The following is a 27,438-nucleotide window of genomic DNA, read 5'->3' as shown; positions in this document are numbered from 1 at the left end:
TACTCAAAGTGCTAGATTCATTCTATCCACAGTGGCAGCTGAATGGACACATGTCTTTTCTCACACTGCTTCCAAACAGTAACAAATATTGGCTGTTTTCAAATGCTCGCTTGCAAAGACTTCTGAACTCAAGGCACAATGATCATAAATTGATGAAGTTCAAACAAAGATCATTTGAACTCAGGTTACAAGAGCTTGCTTTTCTTCAAGACTTTGTTGCACTCCTGCAAGGCTTCCTTTTGCCCTGTTTCTTCCTCATAGCAGATGACAACACATGGCTATGAAAGCACTTCCCCTTTTGAGGAGCCATTGGAAACAACTCAAAGACCACAAGAGAGCAATGGTAACAAGACAAAATAAATTGAATGAAAGGAACTTACTGAATAATCATAGAGCAACCCTCCACTACTTTTCCCAGGACATATATTACAGGAAAACAAAATTATTGTTAATTAGATGCATCACATTTTCCTTTCTCTCTGTGTGTGTGCACAAACTCCGATTTCCACACATCTATCAGAATCTGACTGTCTATGCAGATGCCTGAATCAAGAGGCACCATACAGATCTGATGGAAGAATTCTGATGCATTTATAAACAGTCCAGTTTGCTTGCATCTGCTTTTTGCATATTGGTAAGTAATTCCTAGTATATCATGATGCTTTTTGGCTGATACATTTTAGTAAATTAATCCAAACCAAAGCCAAAACTATTCTGAAGTAAAATAGATACGAAATAAGCAACTTGGTGAGATGGCAAATCAACATTATGAGGCATTTTTGAGATATACAGGGCTTCTGAGACCACTGAACTTCTAGTATCTTTTAAGCAGCCCTAAGCTACAAAGATTTTTGAGAGAATTTGTTCATGGTATGCTATTATTCCTGCAAAGGGTTTCTTACAGACTTTGGTGAAAGTTCAAAATACTTGCCATTATATATTTATCAGAAAAGTGTTATTTAAATACAAGTGACCTTTCATTAGAGATGGTCTCATGATGCAAAATATAAACTCTGATCCAGATTTAGAATGGCTCAAACTTTCAACGGAGTCTTGGTTCAGCCATTATAAATGTCAAGGCTATTTGCAAAATTCAGATTGAGGTTTGAATGTCAATGTATGCGTCAAGTTCAGGGTTTACGGGCCTGGTTATCTGCTTCAGAACTATCTCAAATTCTTATTAGTTACTGTGTCTTCAATAGTGAATCATATTCTGACATATTTACTTTAAAGAGCATTAACTTTCATGCAGAATAAAGAATGTCTGCAACAAGAATGGCACCAAAAAATGGCAGTGTCCGGTAGAACAGATAAACAGCCATGTCAAACTTATACTGTGAAGAAGCAAAGATGCAGGCAGGAGGATCAATTATAAAAAAGTGAACTTTAAGTGTCACAATCATCTGAATTTCAGCAGAACAACAAAATGTATTTTGAGCCACTAGAGACAGCGAATACTTTAGCGTGCAACTGAATCCCTCATGCCTTAGTGAAAAAGGTACACTGTACTCACCATCCATGAAAGCTTGAACAGCCTTGTCTACACTGTTATCAAACTGCTGCAACACCAGAACTATCTCATTATTGCTTTTGTTCGGAACAATTGATCGGATTGCATTGATCTGGAAGGAAAAAAAGGAAGACAATAACATATCCTTAGACAACTCCTTTAGACAACAAGGTACCTCTGTACCAATGCATGTTTATATAAATGCATGTTATACATGACAGGCTTACAAGTATACAACAATGTATCTGTATGAAGCAATATCCATCCTCTCCCTACCCGGTCCATGCAAATAATGAAAACAATTTCTTCAAGAGACCAATTTGTAGAACTGGTAGCCAGTAAGCCTGGAACCAAATCCTACCCTCAGTCACAGCGGGAGAACTAGTGTAGTTAAACTGACAGAATTTAGCCTTATGCTTCTTTCCTACACGTTCTATTTTCTGCCATGCGACTTGACAAGACACATCACCTATTCAAACTTATGGCGTACACAACTACTTCAACAAGGCTGTTGCATGGCCTTGCCACATCAAAGTTATGATCAGTGGTTTTTTGACATCTGGAAAAGTCACATGCACGCAAATAGTCACAGGCTAAAAGAAAACTATAATTTTTAAAAGCTCTAGTGGCTGCTCAGCATAGTTTCAGTTTGCTATTCCATATATATACGTGACCAGGAAGCTTGTGTAACAAAATCCTGAACAAAGGACATGGGAAGCCAAATGCTTCCTTCAGGAAATTCTGCTGATGGATGAGGTGTTACACCCACAGATGATTCTGGCATGCCATGCTTCAATTTCACAGCATTTGCTATTCCTGTATTGTCTTCAGTATCCGTTTATATCAAATGGTAATTCAACCCACTATGTTTGAAATAAAATATTCCTACTGGAATCATGTTGATGATTTACTTTCTCAAGCCCATGTAATATAGCTGAAAGTAAATAGTTACATGAAACTTAATTACTATATTGTTTTAATGCTAGACAGGCTTTACTAGGTAGTACCAAAATAAAAATACTTGGTTAAATGTAATTAGCAAAACTAACAAAAGCCTAAGGTAGTACTCTGAAAAAACAAGAGAATCGGTGCCAAAACCAGTCTAGTTGCTCCAAATCAGCTTTTTGAGCTTCTGTGTCAAGCTCTCCAGCATGTATTTATTATTAGAAACTTGTTATTGCACTGCAAATGTTTATCTGGCACCCTTCTTTGTCATCTTTCTGTGGGAATACGTCCTTGATTAGGGTGTACTTTATTTACTGCATCACGATGTTGTCATGCTAATTTCTCATTGTGAAGCACTGGTGGTCTTTTTATTGTACTGTGAAATATAATTGTGAAAAAATAATACGTGAAGATAGATCTGTTTAAGGGAACTAGGCTGGCTTACACAGTGAGAGCACTCACACAGTACCTCGTCTTAGCTGTCCATTGAAAAACAATCTTTTCTAGATTCCCTTTATGGAGTCTCCATCAGTGGAGACACCAGAAGGTGATTCAGAACACTTAAGTGCTCAGACTTATGACCAAACATCTTGTTTTGCTGTAGTATGTTCACCCCACTCCTCAACCACTGTATTTCCCTGTCCCGTATACTAACATAAGCCACGACTCATTTCAGGTTCTGTTTCACAATGCCTGCTGGACTTAGCTTCAGCAGCGCAAAAGGTTGATACTTGCTTCAGCTAAATCCACACAGGATCAAACTTTCTGGAGGATGCTTTCTAGATGAGCTCATCTCTTTCACTGGGTAAGGAAGGCCACTTTCTGACTTCAGCACACAACTTCAGTACATCTACTTAGTAGAATTTACTCTGCTCCTGTCCATCATCCTATCACACATCTCTTCACAGTTTCACATTTGCCCACAACACATTTCAAGTAGCAAGTCTAGCCTTGGACAACTCAGGCCACAGCCATAAATTAGAGGGCAGTGGAGTTAAATTGCTTGTCTACTTCCCAAGGACCGTTTCCAAAGGCCTATCTAATTATCTGTTTAACATTGCCACCCTATGCCAACCTATAACGTTGACATCCTATGCCACAAGCTAGGTCCCAACCCAACAGCTAGCTGCTTTGGAGTCTCTAGTAAACACAGGTAACTATGTCGGAAGTTCAGACAGGCTAGGCTGTGAACTGGACCGCTTGAACCAGAGGCTATTGTTGCCAGAAACTATCCAGAAAATCTCCGTCTGCTCGAGCATATCTCTTCAGCTGATGTGTATGCATGGGGAGGGAAGTAGCAAGTATAGCTCTCTATGCACTGCAGGCATTCAAGTGAAAACTAACCCAAATCAACAGGATGTGCAGAGAAAGCCCTGGAAAAAGGAGTTTTATTCATCTTCTGATCGTGGGCACAGGTATGCTATTTACTGATAAAGCTGCAACAAGCATGAACTGAGCTGGCTCCATAACAATAAAAGTTGGCAAAGACACTAGGGTAGAGCAGGCCACAAGCTGCAGTCCATTTTACGTTCAAGCTGGTAGTTGCCAAACATTTCCACCATGTGGATTATATCTTCGTATTCTCACAAAAACATCCCCTCTTCTTTCACAATCATGTGGAACATCTCTCTGCCTACTCAAAATTGCATAATCTCCTTGTGGCAGCTGCTTACAGGAAAAATAGTAAAAGGAAATATCTAATGTATTCTAACCATCTTTAAATATAAGCATGGGAATTTCATATGGCTTCTAGGTCCCTCTTTGCTATGAAAGGTCTGGAAGCCTCAAGAAGCATCTGGAAACAACAAAGTGAGGCCAAGACCACAGGATGGATCAGGCAACTCGCCACACACTGCAGTTTGGAAACTTCTTAAAGACATTAAGAAGAACATCTGTGGGGTGGAGAACACTGACACACAAGAACTCGACCAGGCAGACTATGTTTTAGACTATGGAATCTACTGAAGACTTTGTTTGCACTGTATGGTCTTTGTTAAGAAATTTTTGATTAATAGAAAAACCAGAATTAAAAGCTAAACTGTGCTTTATCCAACTAGTACTATGATTAAATACAAAAAGGTTATGGAAACATTCTAGTTGTGGAGATAACCCAAAAAAAGCAAGATTATGATCTTAGGAAGAATACTCACCAATACAGAGAAAAGAAATTTACCGTATGCTTTAACATAAGCATATGACCAACACTGTGGACACAGTCCTGTTTTAGTTGGACTATATAAAAATTTGATTCAGGGAATATTAATGTACTGCAGAGCTCAACAGTTCTACTGCAAAACCCCAACAATATCCTTTGTTGACTGTTGTACAAAATATACATTTGTTTATCTTTCAATTTAGAAAATAAAAAATTTAAGACATTTCATGAAAAAATTCCTCAGGAAAAGAACATCCGATTGCAAAATAAAGCATCCAGGACTTAGGAAATTCCACACCAGAAGTTGCTTACTTTTTCTTAATCTGCTTCCCTTGTGTATGTATGCTATGATACCCAGGATACCTACAAGTTCTTAGTGTTTCTGCTTTCCAGATTTCTGTAGTGACTTATGTGGGATAAGACAGATGAAAACTAAAATTTGCAACCAGTAGGATATGTCAATATTAAGTAAAAAATATATTTACACACACACACACTGCTCTGTTCAGAAACAACAAAAGCAGATATAAACCCAGAATTCCAACAGAGGAGAAATCCCAAAAGGTTTTGTATCTTATCTTAAAAATTTTTAGGAACAAAATGCAATAATGTTACCATATTGTTTTCTGGAATTTCAAACACAGACAGACCTATGTGCCAGACATCAGATCTCCAACATATGCACTGTTTGACTGGTGTTTTCATCCAGAATACACTGGAACTATTGTACACAGGCAATGAAAAAGTCAGGGATTTCTGGACATCCAAAATTATTGACAAATGGCTACAAGTCTCAAATTGTGACCTGACAGTGTATCTGGGAGGAGGAAAAGGCGTGTTGAATGCGACTAGGCTTTAGCCTAGAAATGCAATTTCAAGGTCCCTGATATTCCACCTTGGTCCTTTCATCCTGGTTTCAAAAATACGTGTAGATTTCTATGTTTGAAGCCCAGGTCTGTCCCCACATGTGAAACATGTCCCTTGTATTTCTGGAAAAGGGACATAACAATACAAAAGAAAAAGCCCAAGGGAGGGGTAGACAACCTTCCTGACAGTGTAAGCCTAAGACAAATGCAATTCTACAGCTGAAGGTCATAAGAGATATCACAGACTGTGATGAACAGAGGCACAGCAAAGCTCCAGGAATGCTTGACAAATACAAGACAACAAGTGGGAGATATATTACAGGGCTGGATGTGAGTTGGATCTAGGTAGCCCAGGTATGCTGGCTCCCCTCTGCTTCACCTACTAGTTCAGGTGATAAACCAGCCCTTTTGCTAGTACAGCTATACACCTCAATTGCTTACAAGCCTCCAGCTGCTTGAGAAAGTCAGTCACTTCCCAATCCAGAAAACTATATAGAGCTCATTCTTATTAAAGGTGTGACAGGGTGACTCCAGAGCAGGAGATAATTCCCAACTTTATCTCTCCAAACTTATAGTCCTCAAACTTACCAAGAACGTCCATCTTCTCAACATGCAAGCAACAGATTATGGAACTAGAGTAATCCAATGTTGTATGACTTCTCATCAACAAATTCCTTTTTAAAAATATTTAACATCCTAAAGGATGAAAAAAAGTACAAGAGCCAAAGAATCTCCTAACATGCAGTGATACTGCATTAATACCTAACAGTCTGCAAGAACAAACTCACAGCAGTGTACTTTATTAGATTTATTTCCATGTATGTGGGAGAAAACAGTTTTTTCCTACTCGCTGAAACCTGACCATAGGAAGAACAACACTACCAGACAGACTACAGGGAAGTCAACTATTTTAACAATTTTGTGAATCATCCTGTCTTTATCCAGTGTAGATTCCCAGTGAACTTGTGTCATCATCTGGACGCTAGACAAGCATTCCGGGACATGAAGAGAATTTAGTAACATACCTTCTGAACCACAGATAATTGTGCTGTTAATGTCAGCATTAGTTGAGAAGCTGTCACTGACAGCAGTTAAATTCCTGGGCTTTCCCTCCTGTAGCCTGACCGGAAAGCACATTTCTTTGTTTACTACTAAGATGACTTGCCCAGAATTTCAGCTTACAAAAGCTACTTTAAAGCAATCACAGAGCTAAAATATAAAGCTGTGATCTTGAAAACAACCGTGTATGCTCAAGAACATGGAAGACAGAACCCAGATCCACCTCCATTTAAACCCACGATCCAGAGACCTACCTTGCAAGCATGCATTTAACTCCTGTGGACCTAGCTGCTCTTCTGGATAAGGCTAAAGTTAGTTCAAAGTTTAGAAGGCTTTTAAACCACTTTTCTGAGCTGAAGTCTTAAGCACACACTTTGCAGCAGCTTTAACAGGACTTGAGCAAGCATTTCAAGCTATTTGAGCCAGGTTGTGTCTCATCAGGACCAGAATTCCACAGTCATGAGGTCATTTTTATCAGTCTCTTACATAAATTGCTGAAGACTGCCCAGGAGTTATATCAAAATTGAAAGAGGTTCCAAGTCCCCTCAGATAAGCTGTTTCTGCCCCAAAATAAAATCCCCAGGGTCTGATCAGATATACATGACTATTTTTGAGGATTACTGTTAAACTATAGGCAATCCCACTTGGGGCAAATTTTTGGCTCGCCTAAAAAAAAGAAAAAAGAAAATTCAGTAACAGGCTACTTCTGAGGAACATGGCACACACGAGAAGAGGACACCGAAATTCTAACCTCTCATGGTATCTTACTCGAAATCCTCATGAGCACCCATCTCATGAGACTTTCCTGAAAAATCAAGCTCAAAAAGAAATATAGCCTGCCTGAAAGTTGTGACAGCAGATTACCTACTCCATACCCAGAACCAAGCTGACATTGCTGTGTATTCCTCCGAGTCCTTTAGGTTCTCTGTCAAGTTTCAAATGGTTCCCAGGCAACTGTAACAACATGGAATCAATCACTGCCTGTTTGCTGCTCTACTCCATCTGCTCCCCCTTGGCATCATCTCAAAGAGGATGTTTCTGGTGAATAAGTAACATATCCGGGGTTCAGAGAATTTGTTTATATATTTCTGACATAGTGACAAATTAAACTTCTTTGCTGAAAGCTCACGGCTGTTCTGAAACTCCTGAACACAGCTGCTCTAATCCCCTTGAAGTAAGTTACTATTATGGTCACTTATTCAGTTAGAAATATTCTTACTTATGCTTGGTTAGGAACACTAACGCAGATCCACCTTCACTTTGTACTAAACATTAAGATCAACAGATTTTCTCTAAGTTAGGAGCTAAATTCATTTAGAAGTATGGTTATCAACAAACACACAGACATTTTCCTGCTTTATTTTTACTGCATATCAGTAGCAATCTTTATGTACACCATACATACTCACTGCAACTCAGGACAGGTAGCAGTGTAGGCCACGTTCAACTAGATTACACCTCCAATTGGGGTTGACCCAAATCATGCAAGAGGAGCAGGGAAGAAGGGCTGTCTCCAGAACTCTGCTGGTTTCTATAATCTAGGAATTTAGCATTAGCAGATGTCCTGGTTACATTAAGCAGGAAAATGCATTTTAAAAGCACTTTATGGCAGAATTTTTTAAGGTTTTGAAAACTCCTACACAAACATATTTCATAAATACAATTTGACTTTACTGCATTAAAAGCCTATTTCTTACATTGGAGACGCTTTTCTGTCTGATTTACCGAGTTCATCATGACACACTGAACAAGTGTTGTTAATATCCCCTTTGAGCAAGAAAACAGCTTTGATCAGGTCTGCACCTCTCTTTCCACTACATGACCTGTTTATCACACTGATACTTTCGGATCACTTATCCCCAATAAGCACAAAACAAATTCTACTTGCTGCAGTAAACTACCTTAGGCGATCATCATGGATTTATTATGTCGTCCCATCCCCCAGATTTGTAAACTAATTAAATGGAAAAAACAGACATTTCAGGAATCCCGAAAGAACATATTAAAAAACTTGGCTCATTAAGAACTGTTCTGCTTGAATAATGACAGCATATTTAGAGAACTGAATCTATAATATCCTTAACCCAAGTTAAATGGCTCATTGAGTGACACAAGTGCATTTTGATCAACTTGCTGGTCTTTGGACTAAGTCCATCTACTTCAACACATGAGCAAGGAACAGCTGCAAAGGTTAACTTTAAGGAGACCTAGTGAAATCATAGATTGGAAACTATCTGCTTTTGTAATGCATGATTTTAATTTTATATACTACTTCTATTCCTTCCACTATGAATCCTACTCTTTCCTTGCATGCTGACTATCGCTTATGAAAACCACAGTTATGGTGCAATGTAAACAAAACTGTGAAACCCCCCAAAACACTATGAATCAAGTTTCCTTCTTGCAGTTTATGGAACAAACCTGCCCATCTGCTCCTACAGCTCTGACACTTGAAATGACAAATGAAAAAGCAAGCCTTTCAGGAGAACTTCAGCAAAACTTTACTCTGAACAGAATCCCAAGAGGAGGATTTTCATCTGAACAAGTATTTTGCTAGTTCCAGCTGACACCAGATCTCACTTGTTCAAACATATTTAGACACACAATAAATAAAATAAAAAAAGATAGGCCCAACAGCAAGTCCTGGAGTTTGAACAATTCCCAATATTTCTTTGGATCAAAACCAAAATCACGTGCCAGAGCTCAATGGCTACCCTGGGAAGTGCCTGATATTCACTCTTCTCTTGTTAAACTAAGAGGGTCTAATTGCTGCAGGAGACAATACATCGCTTGTATTCCTCACTCCCATTGCTTCTTCTTTGGAGGCCTTGTCATTCAGACTCTCAGCACCTCTTCTGGTGATGTACTAGGTTAATGCTTGAATGCCTCCATTAATTTTATGGAATTATTTTGGATTTAAACCAATGAGTTTGGCCCATTTTATCCTTTAATCCAGTGAACTTGTGTGCATATGATCCGAACTATGTATAACTCAGTCTCTGAAAATCCTGATACTAGAAAACAAGTCCTTAGTTATACCGTTTTTCAGGCACAGAGATGAGTATAATCAGAGGCAAGAGGGAGAGTAGCATAGTGAAGGAAGACTATAAGCAAGGGTCAGGGCAGAGGGAATTATTCTGAGAGAGATCCTGATAGTAAACTTCTCCCTGTACTAGCTATGCAGGCATGTAACGACCCTTGTGGCTGCTGAAGTGCAGAACCTGTGTTATTCCAGAAAATTTGTGGCTTATATGCATACAAATATGGTAATCAGAACAGTCCTGGCTCCCCACAAGAGTATCACAGCTGCGGGAGCCTTTGCCAACTACAGAAACTTCCATTAGCCTTCCTGACATCACAGGCCAACATTTATATAAATCTCTCGGGGCTGGGGGGGGTGGAAGAAGAGATATAAAATAGAATGTTTAACCTATTGACTTCATGAACTATTTCAGCTGAAATGCCAAGAATGAATTATAGAAGTATCAGTACTACAGGAGCATTCTCTTTGACTCAAATTAGGGGTAGGGTCTTATAGAGTCTGTATGTGAGCATAATGCTCAAAAGTGTGCCTCAGCCCCACATCACCTTTAAAACAGTGGCAGAGGTCTTATTTCCTTGAATAACTAGAAGCTGATCATGGAGAGAACGTGGCGAAAGGCCACCATTAAAAAAACAAACAAAAAAACAAACGTAGAAACATTATGCTAAAACTTCATAGGCTCTGTACTACATTTTTGTCACAGAGAAACAATGTTCAATTTAAGGAGAAACTTGTGTTTTACTTTTGCAGAAACTTACAAGAATAAGTATTTGTGTGCAGATGTACAGCTCCTTTGGCTTCATTCAAGTCCTAGCAGGATCAAAGTCTTAAATATATTATGATCTGCAAGCACTGAGGTAAAAGAAAGGGAGAACTGGGAAGGAACTGTATTCTATTCTGTTCTTTTTAACAAGGCCTGCTTATATTTGTTTTGATGGCAAGGGATTTGTGGAGCTCAGCAAAAGTAATTCAATTTATAAATCTTTGTTTTGTTTCCCAGAAATACTCTCCCCCAAAAGGTGGATAAAAGTAAACATTAAACTCACTGCTTCAATGTTGTGTAGCATGACCATGTCTTGCTCTGCAAGTTTTCTAAGCGAGAAAGGGATTCAATTTTGACTCTCTTACCAGGACACTGTAAATATGTGTGCTTTTCAAAGATGCAAATGAAGTCTTTACATTTTAGCAGTTTATGTGCAAATAAAATTAAAGCCAACCCAGCAGGATATATCTGTTCAACCCTTTCCTCGTATTTCTCGTGCATTACTCAGAGGGTTCTAAAACTACAGTTGCTTTAGAGTTACTCAGTTTGTTGCTGACAGAAAGAGCCACCATACTGTAAACCAAGTATGAGATGTCAAATGGAGGTTCTGTGCCATCGCAATCTCATTTTAAAAGAGGACAGACTTGTCCAGGTGAAATGGCAAACTGAGCATGCTAGTTTCTCAGCTAATGTATGTCGAGTTCACTTCAATTGATTTGAGTTACTGTACTTTACCTTCCAGCACTCTGGCACTAGGGGATAGGATTTGATGACATTACTTTCTATTGCAAAATCCATCATGCTACTCAATATTTAAACCCTGTGCTGTTATTAAGGACTAAGGAAGATACTCATCACCGAAATACAGATTCATGTTGACACGCTAATTCTCAAGCACAATGAGTGATTCAGGAGTTAACAATAAATGAGGGAAAACAAGTCAAAAAGCAGGCACCTGGGCAGCACAACAGGTAAGGAATTGTTTCCCATCAGGGGATATAAAGCAGAAAAGTTCTACATCCTTTTGAAAGCAAACAAAGTGAGTAAGCAGCGACAGATGGACACAACAGTCTGAACAGGAACTCATTCCCACCTGAGCTACTTAGTCTAAATCATCATTTGCTATGCTGTTTCCTCAGCAGCTTCATTCATGTATTGGTGGGCAGGTAACAGTTTGTAACTGTTCTTTCAGGAAACATCATTAGCAAACTGAAACTCGAGGAAACCTAGTTTCAGGCTCAGTAGTTGTCATGGTTCATCAAGTCTTTATAAACCAAATGCAATGTCTAAGCCATTAACTGCTGGTCACGATCAGTTCTGAGAAATGTATTACCTGACTGAAAAGTTCATTATTTGTGAACTCGAAAGAAAACAGCAAGTTAACTAAAAATCTGACTACTGACCTCTAGTTCAAGGCTCTTTCTTTTTTCTGTTATGCTGTGGTGTTATATTACATCTTAATTCTCCGTCAATTCTTGGGACTTTTCTGGATTGGAAAGCCACATTTACAGTATCTTGCACACATTCCTCAGGCCAAATGATTTTTTCCTTTTTATCAGTCCACCTAATCGCAAAACTGAAGTTCTGAATTGCAAAACTGAAGTTAGGCAAATCTTTTTCTGCTGAATAATTTTTTCTGTCAGTTCAGGAAAAGAGTTAATCCAAGGAATCATACACAAATTTTTATTCTTTTCCTTTCCATTGACAGGCTTAGAGAGAAAAGAATATTTCACGTGCCTGCTGCCCTGCAGGATGTGTAGCGTGCCACAGGCAGGTCTTATGATATAGCGGAAGATGACTACATTTCTCAGTTTCACATTGCCCCCACTGTTTTGTATTTCCTTGATATTTAATCAGTCTTGATCCTTTCTCTTTCCTTCCATGAAGTGAATGGGCCTAATCAACTTTTCACTGATACCTGGACAAACTTGGGCTCACTGACAGAATGGGATTCTGGCCTTTAACAGTTATCACACTGCCTTAAAATCTGTATCAGAGCGCCACACTGGGCTTAATAAAGTTGTAAAACAGGGAACCCATTAGCCTTCTCTGCACTTCCTAAATGCAAAGCTCCATCTCTCTTCTCAAACATGAAATAGAACAAAACCTGATTTTATAAAAGGTGACAATTCAGGTGAATTCTCAAAATCTTGGCTTCCTTTAAAATACAGCCCTATCATGTTACACTCCTACAGTCTTCCCACTTCTCTCTCTCTCCTTTTTTCCTATTCTTTGACAGATGTCCTGGCTTCCTATTTATGTTGGTGGCGAGTATCTATGGGTTAGATTGTCTCTTCACAATCTGCCTGCTGGGAGTCACAAAAGATCTCCTGATCTACCTCATATTTGTATACTAATTAGCTTTAAGTCCTTTACTGCTCCTGAAAGGGTGGTGAGGCTCTAGCACTAGCCAGGGTATGGAGAGGACATACTCAAGCACATAGAAAGCAGTTAAAAGCAGAGCTACTTACACAGGAAAAAAATATACTCTTTTCAGGCCCTGTAATTTTAGGAATTGCCTTTAAGGAGTACAGATATGACATTTTTGGTCAGAAAAATTATTTTCTAAAGAGTGTGTTTCTTCAAAAGTTGTACTTTGTACAGCAGCAATCATCACAAAGTGCTATTTTCCACAGCATCAGTGTGCACAGGAATCACAAAGGGATAAGAGAAGTCTATCTCACAAAACATTATCTCTTTGCAGAAAAGCAAAGATGTTTCTCATCAACCAAGATTAATATACTAATCCTATCAATACCTGCCTGTGTACTTAACTTTATGCACAGAGTCAATGCATATTAAAGTTAAGTACGTGAACAGTGTTTGAAGGAGCAGGGATGTATGCAAATATCATTTTGGTTTGCACTGTACTGTTACTTGAACCTACCTTTTCCTTGATATTTACAGGAGAATTGATTTCTGCCATCTCTCTTCAGGTGAGAATGTTGTCTGTGAAAGGAGGAAAAAAAAACCAGAGATTCATTTGGAGGTTTTTCAATCTGTCAAAGCTACACCCATAAAGACTAATTGCATGTGCTTACCTATAAGCATTAGAGAAACATGAGAACACAATGTCCTGCACAGCAGTGCTCAATCTTGCCAAAAAGCAAAGCTAGTCTGAATTTCATACTTGCCCCAGATTAGTTCTGCAAACACATTTTAAAAATGCCTCATAGTTATGAATCTGGATAGAATGGGTATCATGCTTCCCCCAGACACGTCTCTTGGACCCTATTCATTATTACTTGATACCTTTGAGGCTTTAAAGAGGAGGAATACCTTAGACAAACTCAAAAGCTCCTATTTTCCCATTCACAAGCAACCCCAATTTTTGCCAGAAAATTTGTCTGAAGATCCCATCTTAAAATGCAGCTAAATGTGCCAGGAGGCTAGGCTGACAAGTGCTGCATGGCTGTTTTGGGGTTTTTTTTTTTTTTGCAAAACTGATTTAGGATTTAGACACACAGCTCCTACTGAAACTAACAGAGTTTGTATAGTTAAATCTCCAAGTCTGCTCTGAAAACTTGGGCACATGAATGGAATTTGCATGTGATTAAGAAACCCTGCAATATGCTTTCTATTTCCAGTTACGTGGCCGGGTAAGTGAGAGACACTGTACCACCGGATGAAGAGTTAACACAGGGAAGGGAGTCCAGTTGCCTATTCCTGCTTTCACATCAAAACCGACTGCCTTAGACTCCAGTAAGAAACAGGCTTGAACCTACACATTTTAAAATTAAGTCACACACAAAGAATTACAGCAAAGACTAAGTCAAATGGAATAAAAGCTTGGTTTGGTCACGAAATTTAACTCTATTGTACACTGATAAGAAGGTATAGATGTACATAAATGAGAATGAAATCTTAGTTCTTTCCAAGTTTTTAAGTTGAAACACTTCCTCCTTTTCCCCATTTGAGCCCTTTGCTATGTGGACTGATATGAGAGTTCCCATAATTCTTCTAAATCTCTTTTAATGCTCTTAAAACAATCCTCCCTTAACACCTGCTTTGAAACATAGCACTTCAGTGGAGTTCAAACTCCAGAAACTAATGCTTCTATTACAGTATCCACTAATAGCATTTAAATCTTGTTATTAATTTTTGCATGCATCCATTTTCTAATTAAAGAGATGAGATTCAAGGAAGCACATTTTCAAAAATAACGTGACTTTGTTTGTGGTAAATGGGGAAGAGACGATAGGAAGAAGAAAAAGGAATGAATGTTTGAGTTTTGGTCTGATGAAGAGCAGACACTGAAATATGGAAACGCTCAAAAATAAGGTGCCATAAGAAAAAAGTAACCCTTTCCATTGCCAATTATTAAAAAAAAAGCTTGAAATGAGTTAGGTTCCTCCTGTCATCTCTATTTTACTATACCATGAACAGATACTCTCTATTAAAACTCACATACCTTATATCTGTCTTTAGGCAGTGGCTCAACCACTTTGCCAAGACACTGAGCTGGAGTCTTACTATGTCTGATAAGACTTCTGCCTGGCAACTGGGCCATTCTGTCACTCAATGCCTTACTGTCTGCTGTTATCTCACATCAGAAGGTTCCCCTCCCTGCCCCTCCTTAAATCAAGGATGAAAGAGCTCAAATTAGTTTCTTTGTCAAACCCACCCAATGGCTAAAAGCAGAGGTATACAACATCTGGACAGAGCAGGCAGGAAGATCACGCAGAATATGAGCTTGGGGCAACTCCATTTCCAATATTTAGTGTGTTCCAACAACTAAAGGAAAGTGTTGGGAAATGATTGTAGTCCGTAGTCCCTATATAACTTTTTTTATATACTTGTCTTTTGCTGTCAGCTATTTCTCATGCCAAATGGGCACCGAACATGAGATACAGGTCATCAAATTTCCCATGCAGACTGGAGAATTTAGCTCTAAAATTACTATGAGTCTTCATCTCCCTTACTGCTTTTCAGAAAAGCATGCCTTCTACCTAGTGACATCAAAACCATGCTGGGCCAATATTATTCTCTGTTTAATAGATAATTGTATGTTAAGGAATAGTTAAGGATTTTGACTAGTTCACCCTTATATCTACTATCTAGCAGCTTTTGTAATGTTACAGACAACTGATGGAAGCCTGCCCTCTTGCATACCAATTTAAATACACTTAATCTGATCCAACACCTTATAACAACATTAATTAAAAAAATAGGAAAAAATTGTTCTTGAGGAACCAACACACAGCACAGAAACAAGTACAATAAGGATTATAGCTAACAAACCCTTCTGGCCTTAAAAGTCTATTAATCCATAAAAAACAATAAATAATGGGAAAATATCTTTGTCACCTGAAATCTTCTGGTTCTGCTTTTTGAGCATATAGTTTATGTGCTTATATTTATTGTGCCCCTATACTCGGCACTGGTGAGGCCGCACCTCGAATACTGTGTTCAGTTTTGGGCCCCTCACTACAAGAAAGACGTTGAGGTGCTGGAGCGTGTCCAGAGAAGGGCAACGAGGCTGGTGAAGGGTCTGGAGAACAAGTCTTATGAGGAGCGGCTGAGGGAACTGGGGTTGTTTAGCCTGGAGAAAAGGAGGCTGCGGGGAGACCTTCTTGCGCTCTACAACTACCTGAAAGGAGGTTGTAGCGAGATGGGTGTCAGTCTCTTCTCCCAAGTAACTGGCGAAAGGACGAGAGGAAATGGCTTCAAGTTGCGCCAGGGGAGGTTTAGATTGGACATGAGGAAAAATGTCTTTACTGAAAGAGTGGTTAAACATTGGAACAGGCTGCCCAGGGGAGGGGGTGAGTCACCATCCCTGGAAGTATTTAAAAGACGCGTAGATGAGGCACTTAGGGACATGGTTTAGTGGGCATGGTGGTGTTGGGTCGATGGTTGGACTTTATGACCTTAGAGGGCTTTTCCAACCTTAATGATTCTATGATTTTACTAATTTTGTACTAAAACTGTACATTTTAAAACTGCATCTTGTATGAAGCAAATTCATCCCAATAATTGTACTGTGTGAAAGCCCCACACCTCTCAATTTATGTTGCTTCAAAGATACTAGCTAAATAATTCTTCAAATTTAAATTCAATTTGCTGATTAAACCCTACTACAGCACTTAGCCAGATTCACTCTTTGTAGCAATGCTCTGACTTGGTTTAAAACTAGACATAAAAACTTCATCCACCACCTTGCCAGATTTAACTTCTCCTCTTTGCTGTACGCTCCAGGTGGTATTACGATTATAGTCTTCCACTGATGAATGTGGTGCTGATTCAGCTAGCTTGCAACTGCAAGCTGTTTCAAGAAGACTTGGCAAGCCACATACCCTGTTTCTCTCTTTCTTCCTCTCTTTTTTTTTCCTTTTAATATTAAGAACTAAGAAGACACCAGCTTTTACAAATGGACTCATTCCTCTACATTTCAGATGCTTCATTAATATGCATATTACAGCTGTCAAAATGATGATGCTAAAACTGAGTTGAAGCTATTTTTTCATTCACCTTCTCCAAGGACAGATAATTGAAATAACCTGCATAAAACACTTGCTCATTTATATAACAGTCCAACACTGCTTGTTACATAAAATACAAATGATACATTAAAAGGAAAATGTCAGTGTAGCACTAATTTTTAAGAATATCCTTTATGGCTACACTTAATAGCTAATCAATTTAATTTTCTCATTATAGCACAAACTGATTTATTGAATTAACTGGTATTTTTCCTCTGATATTTTAATCTCTCTATTGAGCAATTACTGCATTTCTAATCCTGTGACAAAAGATTATCGCACGTGAATAATTTTATGAACAATAGTCGCACTGAAGTTTAGAAGCTTTAGCTCCAGCATTTGAGCTGCTACATTCTCATCCTGAACTCTTCAGAGAAGCTTCTTTCTGCCTGAGCCGTCGAACATCAGAATATGGCCTTCAACTGAGCCCTAAAGCCCCGGAAGAACAATGCTTGGCATGTCACTAACAGCATGCACACAAAAAAACATGTTTGGAGAAAAATTTTTTACAGAAGATTTTCTGCAGGGGCTAAGATTAAGTTAACACAAGCGCTGAATTTATAATGCACAAAACATACTGTATCTGAGAGGTTCTCAGCCTAAATGTCAGCTTACATGCTTTGTCTTTCTCCACATCTCTTGCTTGTATTTGTGCCCCTGAAATGTCGCTGTATGTCATACCAACAGGACTTCCATGAAAAAGGAATGAAAGAAAAAAATACTACAGAATCCCTTACATAAATGGGTCATTAATTTCTGATACCAATTTCTAAATGCGTTACCTGGACTAGGAGATTACTCTCAGTTGCTTGTTACATCCTGACCTCAAATACTGATGGAAGGGTATTATTTCTATACCTATTACACATGTCCAAATGAGACATTTTACTTGCCTTGTAAAATGAAGCAATTCAATACAACAAAAAGAGAAAACATAGTAGAGACACTTCAAGGAAACGCTACAGAGAAGATTAGATTAAGTTTGGCAGAGCCTTACTTCTCTCCCCTACCAAATGAAGCAATTCATATTACTCTACACAAGTTTAAGCTAACATGAAACTGAACTGAGGCAGTGAAGTGCTGGTGCATGCTCTGTCCTGCTGACCTTACTGCAAGCAGCAATGTCCAGCAGGGCAGACAGTTAGGAACAGTCTTTAACCGCTGCAGCAAAACATGCCAGGACTCACTTGTCACAGCCTTAAGTATGTGGTTGCTTGCCCAGCCTTTACAGACATTTCCTTTCTGTCTTCAAGCCACTCTGAAATCCCACTGCTCTGTGTTCAACTTCCCAAAGAACACCTGCCACCTTTCCACCAGTACCACCTTCAGAGGTGTTTGGCTCACAGACACCTTCCAGCTAGATGGGCCTCGGGTTAAAGCTGACAAACACTCCATTTTCTACAACACTTTGCATGGGTGCGATTGCCTGCATCTCAAGCATCACGAGACCAGGTCTGTGCCCTGCCCCTACTGTAAAACCTGGCAATTACCACCTGGCACATTTAAATTTCAGGCTTAGAAACAATATCAGAAAAAAAGAAACACGCTCCGCTCCAACAAAATGAAAAAGAATCTCCTTGCAAATACACAGAGAGGGGAAGGAGTTTATGAAAGCATAAATGTTGCCAGAAAGGTACAATTTGTGAAAATACCCCAGCAGTAAGCTCTATCAGGGTGGAGGAGATTGTGTATGACACCTGTTCCACCATTTCTGACATCTGAAGATACAACTTATCTTTGGCAATAGGGAAAAGAAAATTCCCCACGAAACAGCACAGAATAATCCAGTGTTGGAAGGGTTTCCCATCTCTAGGTTTATAGATGAAGTCTCCTCCACCCCAAAAATGACATATTTCCTCACCTGCCCACTGCAACTGTTTCCTTTTATAATGCTCCCCCCACCCCAGCACAACAGGAATCCCAGATCTAACTAACCTGACCCTTGCCAGTGCTCCTCTAATCCCTATCTGCTTCTGCAGTCATCTGCTGCACCTTGTGCTAACCCAGTCCTTCCTTTCATTGTGCTAATTTCTTTCAAGTGTCCCATGACTAACCTTTTCAAAGTTTCACATACAGACATTTTGGGTGACAGTACAGCAACACAAGGCAGGAGATAGATACATGGCCCTACCACTGATAAACTTGTTATGAGCCCTACTAAGCAAGACTATACACACTCTGTCACTGAGTAAACTTTCTCTGTTAACAGAGCAACTGGAGTTTAAAATTTTGTCACTCAAATGTGTTCATAAAGTAGATCAATGCCAGAATGTGGATTTTTTTATTTTTAATTAAGGATCATTTACATATTTCCAAACAGTTCAAAATCCCACAGCTCCAAAAAGCCAACATACAAGGTACAGGCAGAACAAAGCAATCACAATTTTAGAGTCAACTTCAAAAAATAAGATGTAAACGCTAAATATCTAATGAGATTATAGCAGTCTGCACTATGCTTTCATCTTCTGCACTTCTACTTCCTCCACAGAATTACATCTAATTTTTAAATGGGATCCCTATCTAGCCATGTGTATTATATTACACTGCCTTGCCTGCAGACTTCCATATGCCCTAGGTAAAGACAAAACCAGCAGAATCAGAGACATATGGCCTCCATTCCACATTTGACTTTGACTTTTATTATAAAGAGATGCTACCAGAGAATTGCAGATGAAGGCGGGGATGAACATACCTTTTCTGATGCGGTTTTAAGCTAACATTTTTGTATCAGAAAAACTGACAAAACTGCAAGAATGCAATTCCAAAATTCAAGTATTTCAGAAAGGAATTCTTCTGGTCTTCACTCAGATTTTATTTAAATAGCAGAAGAAAAAAATTACCTTATTAGGTCAAAGGCCAAACATTAGTGTGCATATGATTGTTAGTTACAAAAATTAGCGTCCTTAGCTGTGCACAAAGCCCTGCCACTGTGGTTGCAAAACTATTAGAGATAGCATGATATTTAGACACTTGTCTTCACTATCTTGAGATTAGCAATGGTTATGATTTTTATTTGTTGTAGTCTGTTGTCTAAATATAATAATTAAAAAATGAATGCATAAACTTAACCAGTTTCAAGAGTATCTAGGACATTAACAAGTGTCCTCCTAGCTGTCCTTTCAGCCTCCTGTGTCATTTTAGTAAAAACAACATAAAGTGTGATTAATACAGAACTGCTATTTTTCCAGTACTGTTTCATGCCTCTCTGAAGACTGTACCCAGAAATGGTACACAATATTTTTTATTTCCTGGTTTTCAGAAGTTTGAGATTAGCCACTTCAGGCTGGTTAAGTGCCTCTGGGTAATTTTGATGATATCTGAGGCCTTTAGCATCCTTTTCTTTAAATGCATGCATAAACATATGTATGTGAGTGCACACACATTCCAGAACATTCTCCATTTCCAGAGCCCAGTCCCACTACCATCCCCTGGTCATGCTTGTCTCAACCACAGAACACAGCAGTCGCCTCTGCGTTCTCCCTTCTGCTCAGCTAATGCAGTCCGATTCCCTGATGGTCACCACACTGCCTGAAACCTACTGGCTGCAGAACCGGAAACAGGATGCAGGAAATAAAACGTCTCACTGATTCCACATGTAGGTCTGGATTCCTACAGATGAGAGGCTTATACTGTCCCATTGTTTATCACCTCCTCCCTGAGGATTTCCGAAATGATTGGCACTACCATCTGAGAAAGAAGCAGATGTCTCGGAGATACTACAGCCTTGCAGACTGCTTGCTTGAAAACAGGCAGTAAGGCATAAGAGTTTGAAAAATATGCAATGGCGCATCAGGAACTCAGTTATGTTATTTAACACTATAAAATCCATACCTGAGAGCCCACGGACCTATCTTCTATAAAGAGAAAAGGGACAGAGGTGAGAGTGGGATATGAGAGTAAGGACAGTCCTTAGCACCTGGGTCAGCGCCCTTTGAAGCCTGTCTCCTATCCTTCTCAGATGTCTGCCAAGGGCAGGAGTGGTTCTAAGCAGGTATCACAGTAACACTGTGATGTCCAACTAGTGTCACAACAAAATGGCTGGGCACTAGTAGGTTCTGTACCTCATTTTGATATACCACATTGCTCTTTGATCTTGTTCTGCTCTCCTCTTCCTAAGCAGAGATGGTGCTATTAATATAACTCAGGGAGAACCTGTGCTTCCCCTCTCCTGTCAGCTAGCTCACTTCACCCTCCCAGTCCCAGTGCATGAGCAAAGCCAGGCCACTACATATGTGGACTCCACAAGCATCTGTGCTTTCAGGCTGGAAAGGGCGTGTTGTGTTGTGTGACGGATCCTCAGGTCCTCCATGCACCTGGTGCTGCAGCCCCCACTATAAGGGAGTCCTGCAGAGGATGTTCCAGCCCTTATCAAGGTCAGTTTGAGAGAGGGTCAGAAGAAAGCTACTTGACTGGCATCTTCCCCAAAGTCCATTAATATTTTGCCTAAACAGCTTACAAGTATTCAGTGATAATGACCGTTATCTTTTGATACGGACATCACAAAAGACTCTGGCTGTATTTCCTATCGTTGGTCCACAGACAGCAACACACCCTTGTTACTACAGCAAAGGCTGCTTGCAAACCTTCTTGCTGTACAGTCTTTGAATGCTGGGTCTGTCCTATCCAAGATAAGCTCTTCTTTAACACAAGTTTCAGTGTGACATCCCCAAAAGATCAGTGAGTGTCACTGTACTAGGCTGATGTTCATTCGTGCCAAGTGACTGACACCATGTTACAGTTACCACCAGGGTTACCATCCCAGAGATGTGTAAGTATAAGAATCTGCTAACTCTGTAGAATATACCTTGGGCTGAGAAGGATCCAAAACAGTTGCTTATATTTAGGTCATTAACACCATCCTGCATCTGAGCAATGGAGATAAATTTAAAAAAAAAACCCTAAGAAAGTATAGATTTTGGTACCTTCAGAATCAGCCTTTACACAGTAAATACTGTTCAAGCTTAAATACAGTGTAAGTGGCATTACACTGAAGTGAAATAAATCAAAGTGATTCTCATTGCCTCTGGCTCATAAGGGCAGAAAATTCGGGAGAACAACCAAACCCAGACAGCTGCAAAATATATGCCCACATTTGCAATAATGATAAAAAAGGTAGTAAGCGGTAACACTTTGCTGATCTTTTCTTGCACTTCTGAGCAATTCGTTCAGGAAGTTTAGCCTAACGTGCTCAAGAATACCAAACATTCAAAGTTACTCTTCTTTTTACTAATGCTTCAGGCTGAATTCTAAAGCCATCTCTGCCACCTCCTTGCATTTTCCCATTGCGAAATGCGGTCCCTGCTATTCCCGTATTTGTAATGAAACAACTGAGAACTCTGCCATACGAGACACCCAAATCACAACACTGACAAAAGGCCAGCTCTGCATTAATTACAGCAAATGACTGGAATGAAGAATCAGGCCACAGAAGGGAACACATGTGAGTCCTGTGTAGAGCAATGTATCCATGTTGCAACTGACAGGTACCAGTACAAAGCAGATGTTCTATAACTGCTGAGATAGACAGATAGATACAGGTAGGCACATTACACATACCCAGAAATGCTACTTCCATTAAGTTGTTCTGGGACAACCCGTGAGCCAAGGTATCTAAGGTATATATGTGCACCCATTTTTTTACTGTCTGCCAAAGAATCATCACATCACAAGAGTGAGCGAGCGGCTGCGTGGTGCTCAGTTGCCGACTGAGGTTAAACCATGACACTATTATAAGCCATTTACTGAGTCCAGAGGATGGCAGTCAACTACTCTAGGGTGGCAATGAGCGATCCCCAATCTCCTTACATGGCGGGCAAGCGATTACAAGTCCAGAGACCTGCAAAGTTCTCATTACTGTTCACTTTCTCTTCTCTGTTGTTTGACAAACTTGTATTAAATTTGATTTAAATTCAATCATCGTAGTTCTAATGATATCATGAATTAAAAACAAAAGATTATGCCATACTTTTGGCAAAAACAGACACAAAGCTACAAGGCAGATCAATCTTCCACCCTCCATCTTTGTTCAGAAGAGACAGTAAGGATGAAGAGGTGTTCAAACTTTATGAAGTCATGAAATATCCTACTGTAGAAAAGCTAATCAAGTCTTTGCTAAATACTAGACACCAAAAGTTTAGTTAACTTGGAGTGTTCTAAGAACACATTCTAGCCAGTTCAGTAGTAGTTCAGTGGGTGGAAACTATGAATATAATAAAATGCTTTATGAAATAACCATACTTTAAGTAAAATAAATTTGAAAATAAAGTAAGCACAATTATTTGAAAAAATAAATAGCATTCTAAACATTGAAAAACATCTCCAAAACACATGTAATAGTACATGTGGTTTTTTTTGTTTTTCTTAAAACAAAAACTACGAATTCAGATACAAAAAATGTCAAATTTCTGGAAGGGAGTCTTATTGCACAGTACCAGGACTTTCCATGAAAGGATATTTACATGATATAAGAGCTGTTTCCTAGCGAACAGCCAAGTGGCTTAGGCACAACCTCTGAAAATTCCTCCCATCCTCTTTACCATATTGGTTAGTAGTCAAACATTTCTTTTCAAGCCAGACCCTCTCTACAGCTGCACAACTGTTGCCATTTGAAGCAGAGTGCCAGTAACCTGAAGCCAACAGTTTCCCACCTCAATCGGTATACATACCATCACGTGTTTGAACTCCCTATCCATTCGCTTTTGTGTCCCTCCTGAGGTACATGATCTGATTTGACCTGAACTATCAAGTATATCGCTGAAAGGATATGAGTGGTTGAACGTACATTTAGTTCAAAACTGAGGTGGCAGTGCTTCCCACTGCTGCTCTTTTTGACCCATACAATTTATACCACCCTTTAGCTAAGAAAGAAACACTTACCAATGGCACCAAAATTCTACTCCACATTAAGAAGCTATACTGAACTACAAAAAAAACCCTAAAATGCTGAAATAAGATAAGCCAGGAAGTCTCCCAACAATTTTTCATTTCAGAGTAGGAAATTACCAATTAATTAAAATCAAAACTTCTGAAAGAATGAAAAAGAGTCCCGTTCTATAAATCCATCCGATAAATGTTTATTTAAACAAAATGAAACAGCTCAAATGGAAGAGACTGAAAAAACTCATCCCAGTAGGCCAGTGATGATGGAATGTCTCCAGCCTACAGATACCGCATATCTAGTGCCTGTTCCAAACCATCCTCCTGCTACGCTAGAAGTGTGCTTTAACCCCTGGGCCATTCTTAAAAGAAGGGGAATTTCTCTAAATATTTTTCATCTTCCCCTCAGACTCACCTATTAGTTTCCCAGAATCAGTTAAGAGCCAACAAAGGCATTTCCCCACTCCAGAGGTCTAAAGGCAAGAAACCCAGCACCACTCCACCAATATCACAACTGCCAGTGACTGCTCAGGATGAAGTAGCAACTTGCTTGGCTCCTGATGCTCTCCACTTTAGGGGCTGCACCCAGGGGCTCTATACCCTCCCCATGCTGCAACAGAATCACTGCTGAGAGCCTAGATGCTAGAGGAGCATGTGAAAAGCATCACTCTGATTCAGCATAAACTGAAGATGTCCAAAACTCCCAGGTTTACTACATATATCTCACTAGTAGAGCTGAGCCCAATTCAGAAAAGATGGATTCAGCTACATGGCCAGTAAAATGGTCCTCTCTGATACGCAGGAGGGAGGGATGGGGGATCTGGAAAGAAAATTTCAGACTGAGAAAACTCACTTTCCACAGCAATGCCTGCCAAAATAAACATTACAGTCTTGCTCTTCCTCAAGTGCCTGAAGAAATCTTGCCAAACATACCGATAAAGAGCACTGAAATAGTAAAATACAATCTACTCAAATTCTACATTTGCATGAACACCCTGCAAAACAAGCAAGCAAAAAAACGTTAACTTTCAGTTTTTACAAACTAGGTATTATCTTCGAAGTCATTCTTGCCAGGGGCTCGAGTCATTAAAAGTCATTTACATTGGCTCATATTTCAGCTCAGAATGGTATGCCAAGAGACAGCGTCAGTTAATTTGTTTCTGTGGTTGCCCAAATGTGGACTGCTAGAAGACTATGGCATAGGAATGCTAACAGCAAGGTACGTAATGCAGTAGTACATCTTGCCTCAATCATAGTGGTTTCTCTAAACAGTAAGAACAGAGGGACAAAAGTGAATGTCAGGAAGTGTTCAAATTCACACTTGGTTTAAATGTTAAGAAATAAAATTATCACAAGGAATCAAACTTCTACCACCAGACTGGTACAGTGTAATTGTTATAGTAAATTCTCATAATCTTGGAATAAATCTCAAGTTCAAAGAAACTCCTGGAGCTATTCACATTTCAGCCTTCTTTCCATTAAGTGTTCTAAGTCTACAGAGTCTTTTCTTCTTGTTCAAACATCTTTGAAGAGCCAGTTTACCATTGCTAAATGTGCAGGGCTGATTCTCAGCAAATACAGTTTGGAGCAACTCCTTTGAATTCAAGGAGCTACATGGACTTTAACCAGCTGCTTGCCGGTCCCACAGGACCGGACAGCAGAGTCCCCCGACCCCAGCTACAGACATAGAGAAGAGCCTCTGGGCAGTGGCATTCTGAACACAGTTGCCAGAGCTGCCCTGGCCAAGAACACAGGGAAGCACCACACTCATGATGACGAGTTGGCAAGTTTATAGTGAACTTGGGGAAGGGAAGAACTTTACCAGAGCTCTGAAAAAGCTCCCTGAAGTAAAGTGCTTTTGATGAAAACTGATAAAGCCAGATACCCAACTGGAGGCAAGACAGACCTAAAGCAGCCTTAATGCAGCTAGGCCTCAGGTGACTAATGTATGTTCAAAGCATATGTAAGCATATGTTATGAGTCAGTGAGGTTATGCATATGCTTGAAGGTACTTGATTTAAATGTGCCAAAGCAGTCTGAACCTTCCAACACTGAACACTAAAATTAAATGCAGCCTTTCATTTTCTAAGACCAAGTCACCCCATGTAGGTCCTTTGAAGAAGATGCAAGTTTTTCCTTGAACAGTATTTTAAATTATTTTTATATGTACATGTACGCACACAAAACGTATGTACATAAAAACTCTAAAAAATACTTACAAGTTCTTCTATTAAAATGACCTGATGTATACCCATGATAAACAGACACAGGCCTAGCAGTATTCCCATGTTAACAGTACCCATAGAGTCACACACTACACTGGAAGCAATACCACTGACATTTTGGTATTCCCAGATTTACAACAAATGCTAGCCTTCCTCTCCTCCCCCACCTTCTTACCCTCAAGGAAAACATTGATTTCCTATGTTAACAAAAGGTATTCCTGGAAACAACAACAAAAGCATATAAATAAGTTAACCTATAATTACTTATTGTTCATACAGTCCTTCAACCTAATTGCTATTACACATTAAAATAAGTGGCTATTACAGTATTTACTGGACTTTGAACTGCACTTTTTTAGAGAAAAAAAACAAGGAACCAATTATTCTTTTCAGCTGAAACCCACACTACCCAGGTACATAAGTTAATGTAAAAGTACAGTCAAGCAATGCAGACTGCGTACTGCCAAAAATATGCAAAGGCACCTTAACCAGTCTCCTCTCCCACCCCAACAGTCAGGAGACAATGCCAGAAAATTTTTCTGCTTCTGAAGGTCAATAGCGTATGAAGCGTTGCCTGGCATGCACAAACTGAGGCCCTCGTTTAGCCAGGCATAAGGGGCTTTTTAAAACAAATGAGAGATTTCTTAACTTGGCAAGGGCAATCCTGATAAAGAAAGCTGTCTGAGTAGCCATGGAAATGAACGTGACATGTGGACAGCAAATGGAGTAATTTTATCAACAGAATAAAAAGAAGGTATTTTGTTCATGTGTTGAGGAACATTTTAAAGAAAATAAATGTATGTTTTATTTTGAGGGCACTTTTCTCACAGACAAGTAAGATCAGTCACACTGTCAGCACAGATACATAGTCTAGAGCATTTCTCAGCTCATCTGTTTTTGCCCATTCACTGGAGGCAATCTTTCTCACGCCACAATCCTCAAACTGATAAAATCTGTGGCACATTAGACAGACCTTTACTTTGCATCTGTCCAGAATTTCTGCAAAGGAATATTTAACATAACTTTGTAGGACAAAGTAACATACTATTTGCTCCACAGGATCTAGTGTTCAAAAGCATCAATTTAAGCTCTCATTTGCAGTTACCAGCAGCGCCCTACCTGTTGAAACTGTCAGTGTGCTAAAGGATGCCATACCCACATTTCTTGGGGAACCATGGATACCAGTGCATTTCAGATAAGCATACAGGAAAGCATGTTTTGTATGGGAACTTCAAAATTGCCCTAACTGCTAAATCTCTCTTCCCACTGCTGTTAATTAGCAATATTACAAGCTCCTATAGATTGCATGTAGGCACTATCAAAGAAACAGTGCCAGTTAACAGAGTTACCACACTAAGCAAGCCAAATTCTCAGTATCTCAACTTGCTCCAACCATCCTGTAAGCAGTAAGAACTGGCAGACAATGAACTGGGCTGGCTAGGAATTTTCCAATCAAACAGGGGTTTTGTTGGGGTGGGTGGAGTTGTTTCAGTTATGATGAAGTATTTCTCAAACAT

The 27,438-nt window shown here is 39.4% G+C and overlaps 1 protein-coding gene across 1 annotated transcript in view; it reads right to left on the bottom strand.

Moving 5' to 3' along the window:
* SPATS2L (spermatogenesis associated, serine-rich 2-like) overlaps positions 1-27,438 on the bottom strand; it is a 64,923-nt gene that overhangs the window by 32,059 nt on the left and 5,426 nt on the right. Inside the window, 2 exon segments of the mRNA XM_009331600.1 lie at positions 1,514-1,622; positions 13,229-13,290. Coding sequence (XP_009329875.1) covers positions 1,514-1,622; positions 13,229-13,267 — 148 coding nt within the window. The 5' untranslated portion in view covers positions 13,268-13,290.

This window comes from Pygoscelis adeliae, unplaced genomic scaffold, assembly GCF_000699105.1.
Source record: "Pygoscelis adeliae isolate BGI_AS28 unplaced genomic scaffold, ASM69910v1 Scaffold160, whole genome shotgun sequence".
NCBI lineage: Eukaryota > Metazoa > Chordata > Aves > Sphenisciformes > Spheniscidae > Pygoscelis > Pygoscelis adeliae.
The sequence above is the reverse complement of the archived record's forward strand: the minus strand, read 5'-3'. Positions and strand labels throughout refer to the sequence as shown.